This window comes from Suricata suricatta, chromosome 8 (genome assembly GCF_006229205.1).
Source record: "Suricata suricatta isolate VVHF042 chromosome 8, meerkat_22Aug2017_6uvM2_HiC, whole genome shotgun sequence".
Classification (NCBI taxonomy): domain Eukaryota; kingdom Metazoa; phylum Chordata; class Mammalia; order Carnivora; family Herpestidae; genus Suricata; species Suricata suricatta.
In genome coordinates, this window is record NC_043707.1 from 3,698,992 (window position 1) to 3,719,155 (window position 20,164).

A 20,164-nucleotide genomic window follows, 5' to 3' on the forward strand; every position below is an offset into this window, starting at 1 on the left:
GGCCAGCAGGATGGCTTGCTCTCGCCGCGCCCAGCGACTGGCCGGCGTGGCAGCCTGTTCCTGCTCGATCTCGCCCTCCGATCGCGGAGCTCGCGGGTTCCGCGGCCCAGGACAAGCAGCCAACCGACCCGGCAGTACCGGCGCGAGCGAGCGAGGGCCGCGGGGCCCTTGCCGAGGTCATCACTCACAGTTATGTTACCAAGAATCGTTTTATTTTGCTTGCAGTAGCTTTTTGTTAATTGCACAAAATCATGTTTTGTTTTTGCCATTTAAACATTATCACACAATCCTATTTTGAAAGACAAATGCTCATTAAAAACAAAGCAAAAATAAAAATTCACAACCTTAATTACCTAGATTTGTCATTTAAAGGTTTAAAGGGGGGAAAAAAAGGGGGTGATGGAAGAGGGGCTTTCTTACAAGCTTTTTCACAAGTGTCACATTTTCTCCTAAAAGGGAAGGATTTCAAAACAAAGGTGTAATAGCTTAAACAGAAATACTCATAAAAAGAAACTTTACAGAATTGTCAACAATATTAAGACAACATTGACTAACCAGTTTCATTACAGCATCTTCCCCCACCCCCACCCCCACCCCGAGTGTCCAGCTAGGGCTAGAACAGGCTTTGTGTTCAGACAGAAAGAATTCCAAATCCCAGTGAAATTATGCCAAAACCCCGCAGGCATCTTCCCTGCCCTCCCCCTATGTCTTCTGAGATCCTCTAGCCTGGGTTCTGATCAGTGGAAAAGGGCCAAGGTTGTGAGGGAGGGGCTCACACCAGTGTGGTCTCCTCATTATATATATTCACTAGAAATGCTGACCTGCAAAGTAGACTTTGGAAAATGCAACCCACACAGAGGGAGAGAACACTGACATCCTTTAGGTGACTTCTCCTTGTTTCTATGCCACATTGCAAGTCCCTCTGGTCCCCTACCCAAGGAGAAATGTTAGGGTCTCAAGGATGTCTTAGATCTACCTCTTCGGGTCAGTTAGTTCAGGCTGGGTCAGGCCCAGTGCTCTTCCCTCCCCAAAGACCCTGGGGCCCTGGAAGCATTGAAGGCTATGCTTCTGGCTGGAGTGAAGACACTCGATACCGTTTCAAGAGCTGAGCCTAAGAAATGGCCATCGTTGGTCAAGCTGGGACTGGGCCAAAGAAGGGACAGAAACACTGTCTCCACGGGAAGAGGAGGAGGAAGGGAGAATGAAGAGGTGGGCAGGTGGGGAACAGGTGCAGGAGCAGGCTGGGGAGGGTGGGACTGCTGTGAGGGGGACCCAGTCAGAGTGGCTCCAGGTGGAGTCTGCAGCATAACGGAAATGGGAAGGAACTCCACTCTCCTCCCTCTTTGCTCCTCCCGGGTGGCCCTCAGGATCCCCTTCCCAAGGGCTGGAATGCAAATCCAAATACTAAAAGAGCCTGGTGAGGAGTGAGCGCCCCCTACACCAAAGCGAGGAAGTCTGATCCCAGCCCAGGGCTCTGCAGCGACGGTGACTTCCAGGACAGGTGCTCAAGAGCGGCGAGGCGAGCAGGCTTCTGTGAGGCTCACCTGACGTGCTGGCGACTTGCTGCTCTCCCTGCGGGGCCGGAGCCCCGTGTTCGCTCAACTTTGCCAATCTGTTTTCAGTTCACAAAGGCATATATGGAGAGTTGGTTGCACATTGGTAGCTTAAACATGACAATCCTCATCAGCTGGTCACCTGAGGTTGGAGGGCCCACGAGGACCCTCTGGAGTTGGTGCTGGCTCATCTTGGCCCAGAGCCTCTCTCTCACGTGGGGGATCCAGTGGGGGGGACGTGGAGACATAACCACACCCTCTTTGCTCCGAGGGAAGGAAGCAGTGGGAAGGCTCCCAGTTCTCCCTGCTGATTCTAGTTCCTCTACTGGAAAGGGTCTGAGATAAGACAAGCTCAGGAGGAAAAAAAAAAGCCAGGTAGCAGTTTCTGGGCAGCTTCTATCCTGGGGAGAGAGCCAGTGTGTGGTGTGTGGGGTGTGTGTGCATGTGTGTGTGAACACAGCCACCTATTCCGGGGCCAGTGCCCAGCTCAAGAGCTTTCCCAAAGGCCAATCCTGGTGACACCCCTCCCCTCCCCAGGACCTCCAGGGGAGGGGTGACGCTGTGTGCTGTGCTGATGGCAAGTCTCAAAGTCTGTAGAAAAGGAGATGGAGACAGGTGGACTGGTCCAGAACTAAGTCCCAGGACCCCAACCCCATGTGAGGAGGAGGGGCCAGAGGGAAAACTGGGGGGCAGGGGTGGGGTATTGAGGGCTTAGTGTATATAGGCTCGGTACACGGCAGACATGTCGTTGTCAGACTGGTCCAGTGCCTTGGCTCTTTTGTATACCTGGAAAAAAAAGGAGACAGGCTTAGTCTCTGGACAGAGTGCTGACGTAAAGACACAATCCGCTTCCTGGAGGTGGTTCTAGTGTGGTCAGGCAGGCAGGCTGTAGAATCCAGGCAGTCTAGGGACAACTACTGGCCACCCCTCACACTGATTTTTTTTTTAAACTAAATTGAAAAAAAAAGTTTATATCTATTTTTAAAAGAGAGAGAGCAAGCAGGAGAAGGGCAGAGAGGGGAACAGAGGATCTGAAGAGGGCTCTGTGCAGACAGAAGAGAGCCCAATGTGGGGCTGGACGCTTAACCGACTGAGCCACCCAGTCCTCCCTCACCAATCTTGACCCAAGTGCCTCAGGGTTTCTTTGCCATCACCATTAATACTTGATGTCATGTAGAAGGCAGCAAGATTATCGTGAGGATTAAAGGGACTGAGGGAGGGGCACCTGGGTGGCTTAGTGGGTTGAGTGTCCAACTTCAGCCCGGGTCATGATCTCAACAGTTCGTGGGTTCGAGCCCCGCGTCAGGCTCTGTGCTGACAGCTAGCTCAGAGCCTGGAGCCTGCCTCGGATTCTGTGTGTCCCTCTCTCTCTGCCCCTCCTCTGCTCATGATCTGTCTCTCTGTCTCTCAAAAATAAATAAATGTTTAAAAAAAAAAAAAAAAGGGACCGAGGGAGGTAAAGTGCTCAGAGCACTGTTAGTAATTATAATCATGTCCCTTCCTACCTGCAAGGTCTTCCTGTGTTATTCTCTGGGCAGCCATCCTCCCCCTTCCCTCTGCCTGGGATGCTTTTCCCTCAGCACAGCTGGCTCCTTCCCACTCAGCTCTAAGGCTTTTCCTGAGCAGCCTATCTAAAATAGTGGCTGTACCACCTCACTCTGGTCACCTTTACTCACTCTATTCAATTTTACTCATACTTCTGACCTTCACAGATTTTTAAAAATTTTTAAATGTTTATTTAAATGTTTATTATTGAGACAGAGAGAAATAGAGAATTGAGTCGGGGAGGAGTAGAGAGAGAGAGACACACACATATTCACAGAATCTGAAGTAGGCTCCAGGCTCTGAGATGTCAGCACAGAGCCCGATGCAGGGCTTGAATCTACAAACTGTGAGATCATGACCTGAGCTGCAGTCGGATGCTTAACTGACTGAGCCACCCAGTCACCCCCACAGACTCTTGTTTAAATAGTTATTTGCTTATCCTGTGCCTCCTTCCATTAAAATGTAAGCACCATAACGAACGGAATGGGCTGCCCCTGAACATGTCCCCAGAGCCTAGAATAGTGGTTGGCAGTCAACAGCCTCCCCAGAGACATTAGGTGAATATTATGAACGAGTGTGAAGAGAACTAGAAAGCCATCTGACAAAGGTGGTATGGCGTCCAGGCACACTGAGGAAATGCAGTTGGACACAAGGTTCCCTCATATGGCCAGCTGCTTTGTGTCTTTTTTCTAAACACTGTCCAGCTGAAGCCACCACAGTCGTGTGCATTATGGCTCCAGAATAGCTGTCAACTCAACATGAAGGCTCCATCAAGACCTCTTCGGATAAAAGAAAACCAACCACTGCCAGCAGAGCTGCACTACAGGACACTAAAGCGAGTTCTTCCCGGTGAAAGGAAACAACACCTGAGAGAAATTCAGTTCTTTAGAAAAGAATGGAGAGCACTGGAAATGGTAAATAAGAGAAACATACAATTATTTTTTCTCTTAGTGGGAAAAAAAATACATAGGACTACTTATTTTTTTTAATGTTTTATTTATTTTTGATACAGAGAGAGACAGAGCATGAGGGGGAGGGGCAGAGAGAGAAGGAGACACAGAACCAGAAGCAGGCTCCAGGCTCTGAGCTAGCTGTCAGCACAGAGCCTGATGTGGGGCTTGAACCCACGAACATGAGATCTGACCTGAGCCGAAGTCGGAGGTTTAACCGACTGAGCCACCCAGGCGCCCCTTCATAGGACTACTTAAAACATTCCAACGTTGACTGTGTATTTAAAACAAAGGTGGATGTAACCCACAGGACATCTGTACCCTAAAGCAGGGGTTCTCAACCAGGGATTATTTTACTCCCACGAGACATTTGGTAACGTCTGCAGATATGGTCTCAACTGAGGGGGTGTCGCTGGCCTCTGCTGGGTATAGGACAGGGATGGTGTGAAACATTCCAGAAGCACAGAATGGCTCCCCTGACAAAGTGTCTACTGTGCCCAGGTGGAGAAACCCTGCCTTAAAGGAGGAGGGGCAGCGGGGAGGGAAATGGATCTGTTTTATGCGAAGAGGTGCAATGTTAACTCTAAGTAGACCATGAAGTTTAAGGATGCTGCACACCCTTGCATACTGAAATCCCTAGAGCAAAGATAAAAGAGAAACAATGCATCACTAAGAAGCCAGGAGAGAAAATGGAAATCTAAAAAATATTCGAACAATCCAAAAGGCAGTAGAATAAAGGACAGTCAAAACCCAGAGGAGACAAGCAGCAATAAAATGATAAAACAGTAGCTCCAAATCTGACCACACATTAAAAGACTTTAAGACAAAGACTAAATGTTACTGGACTAGTTAACTTTTGAGATCCTCAACAGTAGCTCCAGTGAGGAGCCTAAATTCACACCATCCAAATGGCCAGAAAGCACCACGCTCCACCGAGATAGTAACCCTGTAGATTCAGGGCAGAGGCAGGTCAGAAATTATCTCACAGAGAAACCTGCCAACACAAGCCACATACAGAACCCTTCAGAATTAGGTTCAGTTAAAGACAAGCTCATTGACCAAAAAAAAAAAAAAAAAATATATATATATATATAAAATACACAAATAAGCCCACTGCTAAACAAGAATCCAAGGTAAAACAAACAGGAGTAATCTGAAATTGTACTGCACTCTGAAAAGAAGTACTCTGCAATGTCCTGGCAGACAAGGAAGGGACAGGACAGAAAACACAGGATTCGGGGACAGAAGATTGCAGATTATGAAAAGGCAGGTCTGAAAAGAGCAGAACTGTGTTTATTTCTTCACTGGAACAAGCAGCTTGAGATTTCTATTTAACTTGAATGATGCGTATCTTCTAGCGCTTGGAAGATACAGCTTCTAAAAGAAATGAATTTATGCGTTTCATATATGTGTTTTACACAAAATGTAGTGTTTTTTTTTAATGTTTATTTTTGAGAGAGAGCACGTGTGCGTGGGGAAGGGGCAGAGAGAGGATCTGGAGGAGGAGCTGAGCTTTAGGCACAGAGACCAATGTGGGGCTCGAACTCAGGAAGTGGGAGATCATCAGATGCTTAACCGACTGAGTCACCCAGGCACCCTACAAAATGTAGTTTTTATTATTACTCTACAGTAAAGAAATAGTGCTCAGCTTTTTTAAGGCTACACTTCTAAACAACTGTTCTCAATAAGTGCATGTGTAGGCGCTTAATAACGTTGTCATTCAAAAAATGTAAATGACCAAATACCCCAATTAATGGGCAGAATCTTTCAGAATGGGTAAAAATGCAAGCCCCAATGACAGACTATATACAAAAGATGCAGTATAAACATAAAGACACCAGCTGAAACTGAATGAATGGAAAAAAATACATACAACGGGGGCACCCGGGTTTGACTCTTGATTTCAGCTCATGTCCCGATCTCACAGTTCACGAGGGTAAGGCTCACATCAGGCTCTGCGCTGACAGTGCGGAGCCTGCTTGAGATTCTGTCTCTGTCTCCCTCTCTCTCTCTCTGCCCTTCCCCTGTTAATGCTTGCTCTCTCTCTCTCAATGATAAATAAACATAAAAAAAAGATATATGAAAACAGTAGCAGCTATAGGCTTCAAAACAACGATCAGAAGCACATTTTATAACAGAAGGGCGAACTCATCGGGAAGACGTGGCCATCACAAATGGCTGAGAGTTTCAAAATCTCAACTTTCAAAGATAACAGATAAAATCAAAGGGAAAAACCAGACTATTCCTCAATCAGCTGGAGCTTTTAAGATCTTTCAGCAACTGCAAGGACCTGAGAAAAAGGCCGGTAATTATGATCTGAAAAAACACTACCAACCTTAACCTAACTGATATCTGCAGAACATAGTCCTCTAAGTGCACATGGCACACCCACCAAGACAGACCAACTGCGGGAACGCAAAACAAGTCTGAATAAATTTAAAGAATAGGACAACTCCAAGGATCTGACACCCTTTTGAATAATCCACAGCTCAAAGAAATCACAAGGGAGGTTAAGCATGGCTCAGAAGAAAGTGTACAGTTTTACAGGTTCCTGTCTAGAACCAATAACCTGACATTCCACCTCAAGAGGTGAAACAGGAAGCAAAGCCAAAGTAAAGATGGGGTGGGGGTGGGTGGGAGATAATAAAAACACAAGGAGGATGGCTGGGGTGCTCCCCGCCTCTGGCAGGTACCTCGTTGGCTGCAGCCGCCATAGGAGTGGGGTGGTTGACGGCATCACCCAGAGCGATGGCTAAGCGGAGATCCTTCTGGATGTACTTCAGGTAGAAATCAGGCTTAAAGTTTCCTTGCAGGATATCTGAGGAGGGAAAGCCACTTATCAGAACTAAATGGATTCTAACTAAGAAACTATCTGTAGTACTGTCAGGGCTCAACATCTAGCATTTCTTTCCTCTTGGACACTAGAGAGATTAGTTCTCAGCCAGTACCCCCAAATCCCACCTGCCAGGTCTCTGGACCCCCTCTGACCAGGGGCACAGACTGACTGAAGAGGGTGTGTCTTTCACATCCAATGAGCCCCTGAAGAGACCGTTCTGTGACAGCTGCCTGACCCAGTTCCTCAGCTCCTATCAGAACTAAAACGCAAGAGAGGCAAAGGCAACTCACTTTGGCACTTCTGGTCCAGGAAGATGCTGGCCAACTGTCCCTGATTGAGGATGTCCAAGAGTGTCTGCTGGGACTGGCCTGTCACTTGGGCCAGGGTCAACCCCTCAGCGATGGTGGCCATGAAGCTTCCCTGGACCATGTTCACGATCAGCATCATCTTGGCTGCGTTGCCAACCTCACCTGGCCAGGGTAGAGAATCATGGTCACTTCCCAAGAATTCTGAGGGCAGGGACTTTCTGCCCACCCTCATCCCTGCTCGGACCCACCTCTACACCCAGGGGAGGCCCCATTCACCTGCCCCTGACAGAACTGGCTCTGACCCTTCGGGCTCTTCCTCCTTCCAGGCACTGACTGTGCAAGTCAAAGGAAACCTTCCCACGGGGGCCCCAGGCAGAGAGGCCGTGCGGGAATGACGCTGTCATCAGTGCAGTCTAGAGGGGATGTGGCCCACCCAGCCTCCGGGCCTGCAGTGGCCCGACGGGTGGGCAGGCATGTTACCTAGAAAGAAGGAGGTCTTCCCCATTGCCTGGAAGCAGCTGCTGCAGTCCTCATACAAGCCCCTGTCTCCGGCTGCTAAGATCACCAACATCCCATCATTAGACAGCTGCTGATTCCCTGAGACCGGGGCTTCCAGAAAGCGGCCCCCCCTGGACACAATCACCTGGAAAGGAAAGTCATGGCTTCTGAAGGCCTTGCCTCTCACTGGGGGTTCAAGTGGGAATACCTGGCCCTCCACACGAGGCCCCAAACAGACGCCTCAATCACATGCAGCATGCAGCGAAGCTGAGGTCTCCCCACCTGCTCCCTGTTACTTGCAATTTCTTACAATGACCAAACATGACCATGCTCATGGCTTGGCCAACCACACCTCCTCCATACACTGCCCTTCCCTTGTGACTTCAGCCACTCTCAGGACACATAGGGGCCAGAAGTCACCACCTGGCCCAGCAGCTCAGGGGAGAGGATCCTCTGTTAGTGTCAATTGTAGATAGCTGCTTAAACCACAAAGGCCCTGTAGCTGCCTGGATTGCTCTCGCTGTGGGGCCAGCAGCTCTGGGACCTAATGCCCATCCCAGCTGGGCCACGACTCTCTTCTCACGGCCATTCAGACTAGCTGTGGCTTTGAAAGCAGAGAGTGAAGACAACCTAGTCCCAAGGCTCCAGGTCTTTCTTCCTCTCCCTGCTTTTGTTTCTAGAGTAACCAAGTTGCCCACTCAGGGGTGATCAGCCAGAGTCTTGGACTCCAACCGCAAGGATGCTGGGGGGCCAGCACAGACGAGGCCGCTACCTGGGCCAGCTCAGTGACTGTGTCAGCATCCACTGTTGACATGTCCACATAGCACTTCCCGGGGCGGATCCCTTGCAGCACACCACTGGGGCCCAGCACCAGCTGTGGAGACACAAGGGAGAAGCAATAGCCCAGGCTCCTGCCCAGATGCCCAGGAGCTCCTTAGATCTCAGACCTCAACGGGGCAGAATCCTGTTGCTTTTCTGGCTCACTTACTGATTAGGAGGTAAATATTACGGCTGAAAAGAGGGGAGCAAGTGAAATAAGCCTCAGAAAGAAAAGTGCCTTTAATACATTCCTAATGCTCTTTTCAAAGGATATATGTACGTTCCTTTTTATTAAAAGCCTCCCATTTAAACGATAACCTCAGTATTTCTTGGTTTCTTTGGGTTTACTTGGATTAAACTAGTCACTAGTTTAACAAGATGACTACTGTACTTGAACTCTGAAAATATACAAACACAGCCATAGCTGAACACAGGATCTGGGCACATGGGCCCAATAAGAATACATGGGGCCTGTCAGGACAGACCTCAGGGACCCTAATTGTTTTTACTCTGTTCTGAATTAAAGGAAGTCTGTATTTAATTTACAAAAATATTTCTCACAATGGGGGATGCCCCCAGATGGGAAGTTCAACCCCCCCCCCCCCGCCCCCAACATGCCGTAGACACTCACTCACGGGCAGGGAAGCTGGGGGAGAGGGAGGCCAGCCAGGTTTCCTGGCCACAGCCTGAGGGGAGAGAGGGGATCCTTACGTCCTTGGCTGCCTTGGGATCTGACACACAGGCGAAGGTGATGTCGCAAGTTGAAACGACTTCAGCGGGGGTTCTTCCTAGGCGGGCCCCCTCCTGGATGAACAAATCACACTGCAAAAGTCACAGATCCTAACGTGAGCCATAGGCAGTACACAACCAGTACAACAGCCAGGCCAGAGACACCCCGCCCAGTGCTCCTGGCTGGCCTCCCAAGGCAGGAGACTGAGGCTAGGAGCCAGGGACACCAGAGCTCGTGGTCCAACTTTTTGAGGGAAATGGATGGGGCCCCTTAAGGACCGTCTTGTATTTTTGCATAACTGGTGCCTAGAATGATGGTTTACTTCACAGGAAGTACAAAACAGGTGTCTGCTAAGGTTTCCTGTTTGAGGAACAGACTGTAAACAGCACCTGTCTGCAGCCGTCTGTGGCTGTCTCGGCTGTGGCAAAGCCTGCCCAGCGTACTGGGCTGCCCACGCGTGTGGGGAAGCAGGGCCGGCGCTGGGAGGCCACCATTCCTTACCAACGGGTTTGTGTGTGTCTAAAAGCTTTAACTTTTCCTCCTTGAGAATTAAAATTACCCATCTCATAACAAAACATCATTAATATTTCAGTATATTTCCTTTTCCCAAAGCATTTAAAGAAGTAATTATAATAATGTGAACCTATTTTGTTTCCAATTTTTAATACTCTGTGTGACTTAATTTATCCATACTACAGTCTTTCATAATTATCATTTATAATGGATGGCTGCAGAATATTCCACTGAGATACACCTGAATTTACCTAATGGCTATCCTGCAGTTCAGTATCAAGCCTGTTTTTAATTCTAAATGACTCCAGGAGTGCCTGTGTGGCTCAGTCAGTCAAGCATCCGATTCTTGATTTCAGCTCAGGTCATGATTTCACCATCATTAGACTGAGCCCCACAATGGGCTCAGTGTGGAGTGTGGAGCCTGCCTGGGATTCTCTTTCCCTCACTTACCTGCTAGTTCTCTTTCAAAACAAACAAACAAACAAACAAACCTAAAAAAAGGTGACTCTAACAAATTCCTTTAGGTACAGTACTTTTCCTTTATGTTTTGAATTTAGGTCCCCAAAAGTAAAACAGGTTCCAAATGGTGTTCAAGTTCTTAATACATGTAGATAAATGGCTTTCCAGTGGAGCTATGTTAATTTATAATGATCACCAACAAGGTGTCAAATCACCAAGATATCATTTAAAAACAACAAACAAACATCCATAAGTACATAAAAACTTTGTTCTTGATGATTTAACCAGCCAAACCCAGTAACTTTTTGTTTGACATATTTTGATTATTCTTGATTATTGAACCTTTTATATATTTTTTAATTTTGTAAAATTTTTTTATGTAGGTTGCATGCCCAATGTGGGGCTTGAACTCATGATGCTGAGATCAAGAGTCACATGCTCTACTGACTGGGCCAGCCAGGTGCCCCTATTACTGAACCTTTTAAATTTAATACCTTTGTTTATTGTTTTTTTGGTAAGCTATTTTGTCTTAGAGTTATCATATTTGTTAGGCAAACGTGATAACCACTACACTATGGAAACCCTAGAGTTATCATATTTGTTATAAGCATGTTAGGTTGGTGTATCTTCTAGTGTATTTGGAATGTATTTTAGTACGTGGTAAGAAGTGAACTTAGTATTTCCCCAAATTTCTAACCAGTTGTTCTGAATGCAACTCACTAACTGACCTGTCTTCTGTCTCACTGACTCGCAGAGAGCCACCTCTGTCACACTAAGCCCCAGCTGCCCAGATCTACCTGGTGGGTGCACGTCTTTATCACGGGGCACATGCACCTCAGCCTTTCAGTATACAGCTTTATGTTTTAAACTTTGCTTGGAAGAGATCTTATTACACTTTATTTTCTGAAAGTGTGAGAATATATATTCCATTTGCTATTCCAGAAGAACCAGAGAGTAATTATTTTTACCAAGATCCTTTACAAAAATTCTACAGGGATTGTCAAAAATTAGATGGCTTTTAAAAATGTTTATGTATTTATTTTGAAAGAGAGCCAGAGCACATGTGAGATGGGGAGGGGCAGGGAGAGAGGGAGAGAGAGAATCCCAAGCAGGCTCCGTGCTATCAGTGCAGAGCCCAATGTGGGGTTTGAAGCCATGAACCATGAGATCATGACCTGAGCCAAGAGAGCCAGTAGATTAACTGACTGAGCCCCCAAAGACTTAGAGGAGTTTTTAAAGATGCCATTTACTACATGTGCCAAACATGGTGCTGAGAACTTTACATCATCCCATTTAATCTTTTGCATGGATGAGAACTACAAGGTTTAGGGAAATCAACAATCTTGCTAAAGAGGGTGAGCAGGAGGGGTATAACGTGGATTTAGGTCTGTCTGATTCCAAACCCAGGTTCCTACCTGTTTTACTCTACTGCTTTCCCATAAATGAATCTGGAAAGAATGGCCATGTTTACATAACATTCAGGCTTTCCAGTCAAGATACAGGATGATGAGAGGCACTTCCATCAAAGGGGAATGTACTTAGAAGGGAAACCCTCTGACTCTCCCAACTTCTCCAACTGTGTACATCTACATTTCCCGGTTACCCTTGACTTGAATCACAACAGATATGACGATGGGACCTGATCACACTCCTGACTTAGGTCCTCAGAGCCCCTACCCAATGCCCAGCAGCTGAAGCCCAAGTCCTTCAGCAAGGCCTTCAGAGTCTTCAGTGTCCCTTCCCCCACAGCCCCTTTGACTCTCCAACCAGTTCCTTGGAAAGGTGGTTGTTAGAGTGATTTTTTTTTTTACCTTGCCAAGAACATTTCTGTTAATTCAAATCCATTTGGCCTGCCCCCCTCCTTCAGCAACCACCCTACTTTCAGCTGCAACTAGCTGCACATGGGGTGCTCACCCAGCCACACTGGCTCCCAACAGGCTGGTCCTCCCTCAGTCTTTCTTCCTGTGTTCCTGGTGAGTACAGGGCTTTAGTTTCTTGCCACTCAGACTACTGTTCTTCACCTTTTCTTGGATGACAACTTGAAGGGAGAAGCCATGGACTCTCTCCATTACAAAAGGTGCACATTCAGACTTAGAATTCTATTTCCGGTCATTCACAAACCCTTGAAGTGGCGAACCACCACCTTAGGTTAAGAACTTCTAAACCTGTTCTGTCCACTCTGGTTGTCATTAGCCACAGGGGACTATTTACATTTGAGTGATATAAATTAAAATTTCAATTCTTAAGTCGCACTAGCCATGATTCAAGTGTTGAAGAGCCACATGTGACTAGTGGGTGCTACACTGGACAGGGCAGATCCTGGACATCTCCATCACTACAGAATGGTCTACGCATGGTGCTGTTAATACAATCCCAATGAAAGAACACAGTGCAGCCACGGAAAAGGAAGAAACAAATCTATCTCCATATACTCTGTATCAGTGAATTACTAATATACTCACATGTATTCACATAGGCATGAAAAAAAGATGCAAACACCTGAAGTGAGCTACCTCAGGTAACAGCAAGGAAGGGAGAATTTTCACTTCTTTTTATACCCTTGGATGTTTTTAAGTGTTTAGCTTTTATAAAGAGCATCCTAAGCTTATATCCTTTTATAGGTAATGTCCTAAACTTGTATACCTGCATCTTAACTTGCCTGAACTATAGAGCTTGGCTTCTCCTACTGTACATGTGCAGAATGCTGAGTGGAGGCAACAGGATTCCTATCCTTAGTTATTAATTACTCCAACTCCAAGGGTCAAGGGTCAAGGGTCTGCGCCGCCCCCCCCCCCCCCCCCCCCCCCCCCCCGAGAAGCACCACCAGGAATGCTTACTTTCTCTGCAGTCCGGTTCCAGACGGTCACTGTGTGACCCATTTTTAGCAAGTTGGAGACGATGCCACTTCCCATGAGGCCAAGGCCCAAAAATCCTATCCTGAAAGAGAGAGACACTGATCGGTTCAGGGTGGAGTGGGATCGTGTCCACCAGAAACACCGCTCAGCGGCTGGCAGTGCCACCGTGGAGCCCACAGCAGTGTGCACACCGTGCCCTTTCTCAACACGCCACTGTTTAAAAGTGTCCCTCCACTGAAATGGGCTTTTCTAAACCCTTGCCTGCCACAGAAAGAAATGTGCCTCATATGGTTTAGGGCAAGTCATCCAAATTATTTCCTTACTGCTTTGATAGAGGGTCTGAGTGTATAATTCTGTTATAGCAAGAAGCAGGGTTCTGTCTTCGGCTCTTCCAACAGTTTTCTGATCGGCCACTCCGAATGCCAGGCTTTCAGATGCCACTTTAAAGCACATCAGAATCCACAAGTGACTGGAGCAATGTGCTAGGGGCCTGCCAACTTCTTCCACTGCAGGAAGCAGGGTCGCAGTCTTCATCTCCCTGACCGGCTCCACATCTGACACTACACTTGTGTTTCCTGCTACCAGCAGAGACTGGCCCTGACCCTCTTCCAAGCTTCCTTTGGAGCCAGTCTTTTCCAGAGCACAAATTCTTCCTATGCCTGCCTTCTCCTGACCCCATCACTGCTTTCCACTGGCCTGTCCGCAGTCTCTACCACACCCTTCTAACTGTAGGCCCATTCTGATCTTTGCGGACTAAAGTTCAGGTGGACAGCATGTTCTGTTCACTGTCCTTTCCTGCAGCCTGCTCTTTCCTGCAACCCTGAGAACTTGGGGGCTGTTGGCTACTACTGGTGATTTTATCTTGCCCAATGCTCTCTTTTTGGTTCTTGCACTTTACTCCTTGCATGTGATATGGCTAACCAATGCCTCTTTCTTCATTTCTTATTCCTTGGTGTTCTAGTTTTCGGCTTGGGTTTCTCTACAGTGGCAGCTTCTCCACCTCACTTGACCCGAGTTACGCTTTTAGTATTCTCAGTTTCCTGGGGTCCATTCACAGCCACCTCTGCAAAGTGGCTCTTTCTTGTACTGTAAGGGTCCCCTCATCCCTGCTGGAATACAGATTCTCACACTCTCTCCACCCCAGCCTGAACCCAATGATGAAAAAAGAATCCACCACCGTCTTCACCAGATGGCACCTTCGCCCACTAACTTTCCAGCCAAAACTCAAAATCAGATCTACTGCCATTCACAGCTGTCTGAGCAGTGCCAGCTTCCCTTAGGATTCTAAACCATGGCAGACTAATTCTCTTTCCTTTTCTTGGCATTTTAGGACTTCTAGCAGACCATATAGCTGCTTGACTTTGTAGCTGGCTTCACCATCATATCAAAAAAGGGTCTGGCTAATGGGGCCACAAAGGTCTTAGGTGAAAGCACTGGACTCTGCCCTCAGCCCCATCCTTGTCGTTTCGTAAAAAAATCAACACAATCCTCCTGAAATCAGTGGGTGATACCCACCACCTGTTTCATTAGCACATAACACGCCTCTGTTTCTCCATTCTACCCAGGGATGTTCACCCCAAACAGTAGGATGAGGCATTTCATCAACATGAAAACTTATGAATAAAGTAAAAGACACACTGTTTTTATCTGAGTAAGAACTGCATGGGAGATAGAGACAGCAAATTCAGACCTGGCTATCTTGCTCAAGGCAGTGCTGTCCTAGCGCCTTCATCACCACGACTGCAAACGGCACGAGAATAAGGGCAGGAGCGTGCGTGGGCGCAAGCTAAGCTTTGGGGATCACAGTCAATGCTCTCCCACCTGCCCTCGTGAGACAGAGAGCTGCTGACAGGTGGATGGGAAGGACCAGGTGGCAATGGCAGAAAGAGCTGGGGAAGGCGGGGCGGTGAGCTTTACTCCAAACTCTTCACCTCTCAGCCCCCACCTGCCTCCACCACAGCCAGTTTCTGGGTTTCCATCACTCTTCCACCGGGCCAGCAGTTCTCAAAGTGTGATCTCTTGACTGGGAGCAGCAGCATACCCAGGACGTTGTCCAAGACAAAAATTCTTGGGCTCTACTCCAGACCTACTGAGTGAGAAACTCCAGGGCAGGGGCCCTAGCAAGGGTGCTTTACATTCAGCCTTCCAGGTGATTCTGAGGCAGGACAAGGTCTGAGAACCACCAAACTGAGTGTTCCTCCTGCCCGAAGACTCACCAGTGAGCTATGAAGTCAACCCTATTGTATATTTATGGGACCTGGGTCGACTGCAGGTAAAATTAGTCTCAGGCAAAACCATGTCATTAAAAATTACAATTTTCCTCCTCTTTCCACACAGTTCCAGCAATGGCTGGGATACAGATCTTAAAGAGCACCCTTAACGAGTCACCCCCAACTCCCTAACAGAACTAGAGTTATAAGAAGCTTTTCCATCAAAGGTCTTACTTTTTGTCTGTGGGTGTGATGCTGCCATTCACGGCTGTGCTGTCTGCTGCCTGGATGGAGGTGGACCCAGTTTCCTAGGGAAAGGAAGCACAAATCATCAGGTCATTCTGCCCACAGCAAGGGTCCCAGTAGAAGAAAAAAACAGGGAGGTATGGAACGTACGTACTTCTTCGCATATTTTCAACTTCTTTGTGATTGCTTGGTAACAGACAGCTGGCTAATAAGGAAGGGAAAAAGACCATTTATGAAACTGCATGGCTAGCTGGTCTTTGCTATAAATTCCTTAAGAAGTTTGGCCTAAAATTTGGCATTAACACTGAAAACTTACTTGCTGTTTGACTTTACTGAACTTCAGATAACACATTAGAAAGTAAGCACATGTTACCTCACTCACTTATCCACATAACTCTGCAAGGCGCTTTTGCTGCTGATGACACCAAGGATGAGACGTGTTGAGTCATGTGCCCGGAATTACAAAGCTAGTCAGTGTAACTGGGCTTGGAACCCAGATGTGTCCAACTCCAAAGCCATAGCCTATCAGGTCCCATCAAGCCTCAGCCTAACTCATGGCCTTGCAGGCACTCTGGGAAGCTTTCCCTCCACAACCCAATGGTCCAGAGTGATGGTCTGCCCAGTTAAGCCTGAGAATGTGCCCACCAACAGCCTGGGCTACCTCATGGGTGCTGGTGGCTCACGAGGTTTGGCTTCTGCCCTAGACTCTGAAGGCAACCATAACGGTCTCAATCACACAGCTGCTGAGTCTTAAATGCTTTTTTTTTTTTTTTTTTTTTTTGGTTTATGGTGAATCTTAATAATACCAGGTTTATGAATGGGTCTCTATGTGACTTTTTAACGAGGTGCTCTGGGCAGCAGTGGTGCAGGCAGAGCCGAACTTTTCAGATTAGTAGGGTGAGGTTCTGTGGAGCCAGTCTCCCCTCAGGCCAGCCCTTGACCAAGGATTAAGAATGTTGAAGGTCAACTCACCTTCTCAGTTTGGCTGAGCAGGAAATGATGGAAATGAGGGTCTGCATCTTTCACAGGCTAAAACCAGAAAACGATGAAATAAAACAAGTTACTTTCCACCAGAGATCACCTTGCATGGTAACTGCCTGGTAACTGGACTCTTCTCTGGCTGAAACCCCACTGGGAACTGGTCTCAACTGCACAACAGCTTAGAAACACTTTCCCACTGTTGGTCAAAGCCTTTTATAAAGGACCCCTGTTCCAGCTAGAGGGAAATTGGCTCCAAGCGAAAAAGGAGCGACAATGCTGTCAGGTTGGTATACAAATTATTCCAGTAACACTGCAGGAATATATTTAAGAGGCACACTGCTATTTTTAAAATCCAGCATTTATTTACCAGTCCTTTTGGATAACCCAGCAGATAGGGCCAAATCAATTCTCAGGATTCTTCCAATTTTAGGGTTTCAGCCTACTTGTGTCTGGTGCCAGACCCTTGAGTGTCTCCTCTTACAAGATCAGTGTAAACAGAAACATAGTGGCAATGAGTGCAGGCCTTTCAAGGGTTTTTCACAATTAGGCACAACAGGAGACTAGGGCATCCACTTCAAGGATGAAATAATGTGCAGCTACTGAATAGCAAAGTTGCAGTGAAAGGTTGACTATAACACATCAAGTGAAAAAAAAGTGTGGGCCAATCTCAGGTTTGTGAAAACCAACTCTATTCCCAACAGTAAAACCCCTGTGTGGGTCTATAACTCTATAAATGATGGCTGAGGTGGGGGAGTGATCCAAGGGTCTGGAAGAAATTGCATCAAACTTGACAGCGAGCACCCGTGAGGGTGAAGACTTGCACTTTTCCCATCACACACTTCAGAACTACATTGCAATTTAAAAAGGGGGGAAAGGACAAGTGCCTCACACAGGCCAGGAAACTAGCTCGGAGGCCAGGCTTGTCTTGGCCTGTGGGGGGCTTGTTACCTCGCTCACAGTTGGCTGCCATTTAAACGCGGCCATCGGTCCAGCCATCACCCCCTTCACGGTACTAGACTCAGGGATGGTGAGATCCTACAGAGGGAAAGGGAGACGGTCAAGACGCTGCAGCCACCTCAGTAAACGTCTTCCTGCCCCAAATCAGAGGGCACTTGTTCATTGCTCTGCTTCCTTTAGTCACATGCCACCTCAAGCTGAACGAACCCCTAGCCAGCTCCTTGGTCTCAGCGGCAGTCACCAGGCACGGTTCTGACTGTCCACTGGGGGGAACCAGGCAAGTTCTCAACGACAGGGAGTGAGCCTTTCTTCTCTGTTGAGGTAACAAAACGTCTTCTTGTGTCCAAGTTTCACAAGGACAGATGTCACTGGAAAGCTCAATTATGGTATACGGGGTTATCAACAAGTCACAGGGAAGATCTCCTTATGGCTAATAACGCACATTCAGAAAGCAGTACCAGCTTTGGAGGGAATCCACCGCATCTCAAAAAGACTGAGAAAGCCACATGGTGCCGATGAGGAAATGTGCCCAATGTTTTAGCTATTAAGTGACTGCAAACCCAGGGCGACTGGGAGCCAAGAGTCCCACTCTCCCCAGGCTGATGCAAGGGCAGGACCCAGTGGAACGAGCTGCACCCCTCAACCAGCAGCCTGGCCCACACCGGTCCTGGGTGGAGGCGCTGATTCAGCTTCACACTTGCTGTGCTCTCATCCCCTCTACCTGAGTTCACTGCACACCCACTTTCCACGCGTGTGATCTTCCAGCCACCAGTGGCTGCCTGACACTTCTACTTGGATACCTATTGGATATCTTGACCTGGCCCACTGAACTCTCCATTTCCAGCTCCTGCCCAAACAGCGCCTTACACTGCCTTCGCAATCTTAGAAAGCAGCTCCATTCTACCAGGCTGAGATCTTTGTGGTTCTTCTTGATCCTGCCTTCCTCTTTCCTCTTATCTCTCCGCAATGATTATGACGTTATAACTAGGTATCTGTAACCCCTCCTTACTGCCCCACTGCTTACACCCATGCTCAGGCCGCCCTCACCTGTCACTTGGACGGGAGTAAAATGGATCTCCCGGCTTCTGCTCTGGAACCCTGCAGTGTGCACTATACACAGCAGCCAGAGTGAAGCATGTCACTTCTCTGCCTAAAACTGACTTCTGGTCTCACACAGGCTAAAGGCTTTATTACTGTGGCATAAGGGGCACTACAAGTTCTACAACCCCCACTCCATGCTAACTTCTGACCGTGTCCGATTGTTTTCTACCCTCTCACCACTCTCCAACTCACTGGCACCTCCTTGGCCCTCCACCCATTCTGGAAACACACCAAGCACATGCCTGCCCCAGTGCCTCTGCACTACTGGGAATGGTCTTCCAACAGCTATGTGCTTCGCTCACATGCTCACTTTAGATCTCGGCTGAAGTGTCACCTTATTGGGATGCTTTCCTTGACCCCTCCTGTTAGAATGTGATGCTGATGTGATTATGAGTAAATGCTATGAAAACAAGAACTTCCCCAATTTTGTTTACTTTGTATCCCATGCTGGAAGCCATGCCTGGCAGAGAGAAGACGTTCACTATTTTATGGAAGAAGCGAACACGAGAGAGGCCTTGTCTCACTATCATGCTGCTTTATCTCTGGACGTTCAGCCTGTGGTGGAGCTGCTCAACCAACACTTGCTGAATAAAAAACTCTGGGGGGAAATAAGAGGCCTAGTGCTGTACTGTCCCAAAGAATGGCCCACCGTGATGGACATGCTGTGTGTCTGTCCCCTGTGGCTAGGGACAGCACAGCTCCAGTGCCCTGGCTTAGGCCCCAGGACAGAAGGAGGGTGAGGTGGAGTGCACGGACTCTCCTTCTGGCACCAACCAAAAGCCCTGACTCCCAAGTCATCACGCTCTGCATCACTTAGGGCTTTCGGGAGAGCTCGGTTCTGTCAGGCTCGTATGTGCCTAGAGCTGCAGTTCTGCTTCTCAGCTCAGGACTTGGAAGTAAGAGCCCCTGAGAGAGAGAGAGCAGACCTCTCACACCAGAATCTAAGCAGGAACCCAGCCTTCCCCTGTGTGCACGTAACTGACACCTCCACTGTCAAGGTCAGCCGTTTCCACTAATCCTCACGGGACAGGGGATTATGGCTCAGAACAACCACCATCCAGGGCTTTGTCCAGTTATCAGCCTAGGCTACTGCTGTTTCAGAAAGAAGTCTAACAGCCAAGTGACAATTGCTATAGCAACATACACTTTTCAGACTACAAGAACTATTAGATCAGAAGATGTACCAAAATTCCAAGCCCATGTTTCCTACATCCCTGAAGGGGCTCGATTAAGACCAACAGTCCGAACTAAAACAGCTGTGTCTGCCCTGCACCACTAGCCACACTCCTTCCTCTCAGCTGACAAATCCTTCACTAGAGGCTGGGCCAAGCAAGGAGACTGTAAGAGGGACTCTGCTAAAGGTAAAAGCAGGTAGAGCCCTTGCCTGGGGACCTGGCGCTGAGAACAGCAGCAGCAATGTCACTATCCCTGATTACTAATTCAGATTCAAGGGCAAACTGCTTTTCCTTGGGGGCCCGTGAGAAGAGTCCCTGCAGTAAGCCCACGGTGGCTTCTGGTTCCACTAAAGCCACTATGCTCTCACTGCACAATGGGCCACTAACAAACACTGACACATGTAAAGCCTGTGACCAAATGAGTAGTG

The 20,164-nt window shown here is 47.9% G+C and overlaps 1 protein-coding gene across 9 annotated transcripts in view; it reads right to left on the minus strand.

Moving 5' to 3' along the window:
* Positions 1-190: 190 nt before the first annotated feature.
* The window catches only part of GLYR1 (glyoxylate reductase 1 homolog), a 33,816-nt gene continuing 13,842 nt past the window's right edge, over positions 191-20,164 (minus strand). For 3 of the 9 annotated variants that reach the window (XM_029947302.1, XM_029947297.1, XM_029947301.1), the window contains 11 exons: positions 17,452-17,538; positions 16,495-16,551; positions 15,677-15,727; positions 15,511-15,584; positions 13,049-13,148; positions 9,221-9,331; positions 8,463-8,564; positions 7,673-7,835; positions 7,175-7,354; positions 6,742-6,866; positions 5,322-5,425 (listed from right to left, as the gene is read on the minus strand). In XM_029947302.1, coding sequence (XP_029803162.1) covers positions 5,342-5,425; positions 6,742-6,866; positions 7,175-7,354; positions 7,673-7,835; positions 8,463-8,564; positions 9,221-9,331; positions 13,049-13,148; positions 15,511-15,584; positions 15,677-15,727; positions 16,495-16,551; positions 17,452-17,538 — 1,134 coding nt within the window. In that variant the 3' untranslated portion in view covers positions 5,322-5,341. Of the gene's footprint in view, positions 2,340-5,321; positions 5,426-6,741; positions 6,867-7,174; positions 7,355-7,672; positions 7,836-8,462; positions 8,565-9,220; positions 9,332-13,048; positions 13,149-15,510; positions 15,585-15,676; positions 15,728-16,494; positions 16,552-17,451; positions 17,539-20,164 lie in introns of those variants that run through there. The other 6 variants (XM_029947305.1, XM_029947300.1, XM_029947304.1 and 3 more) reach the window with 4 other exon arrangements.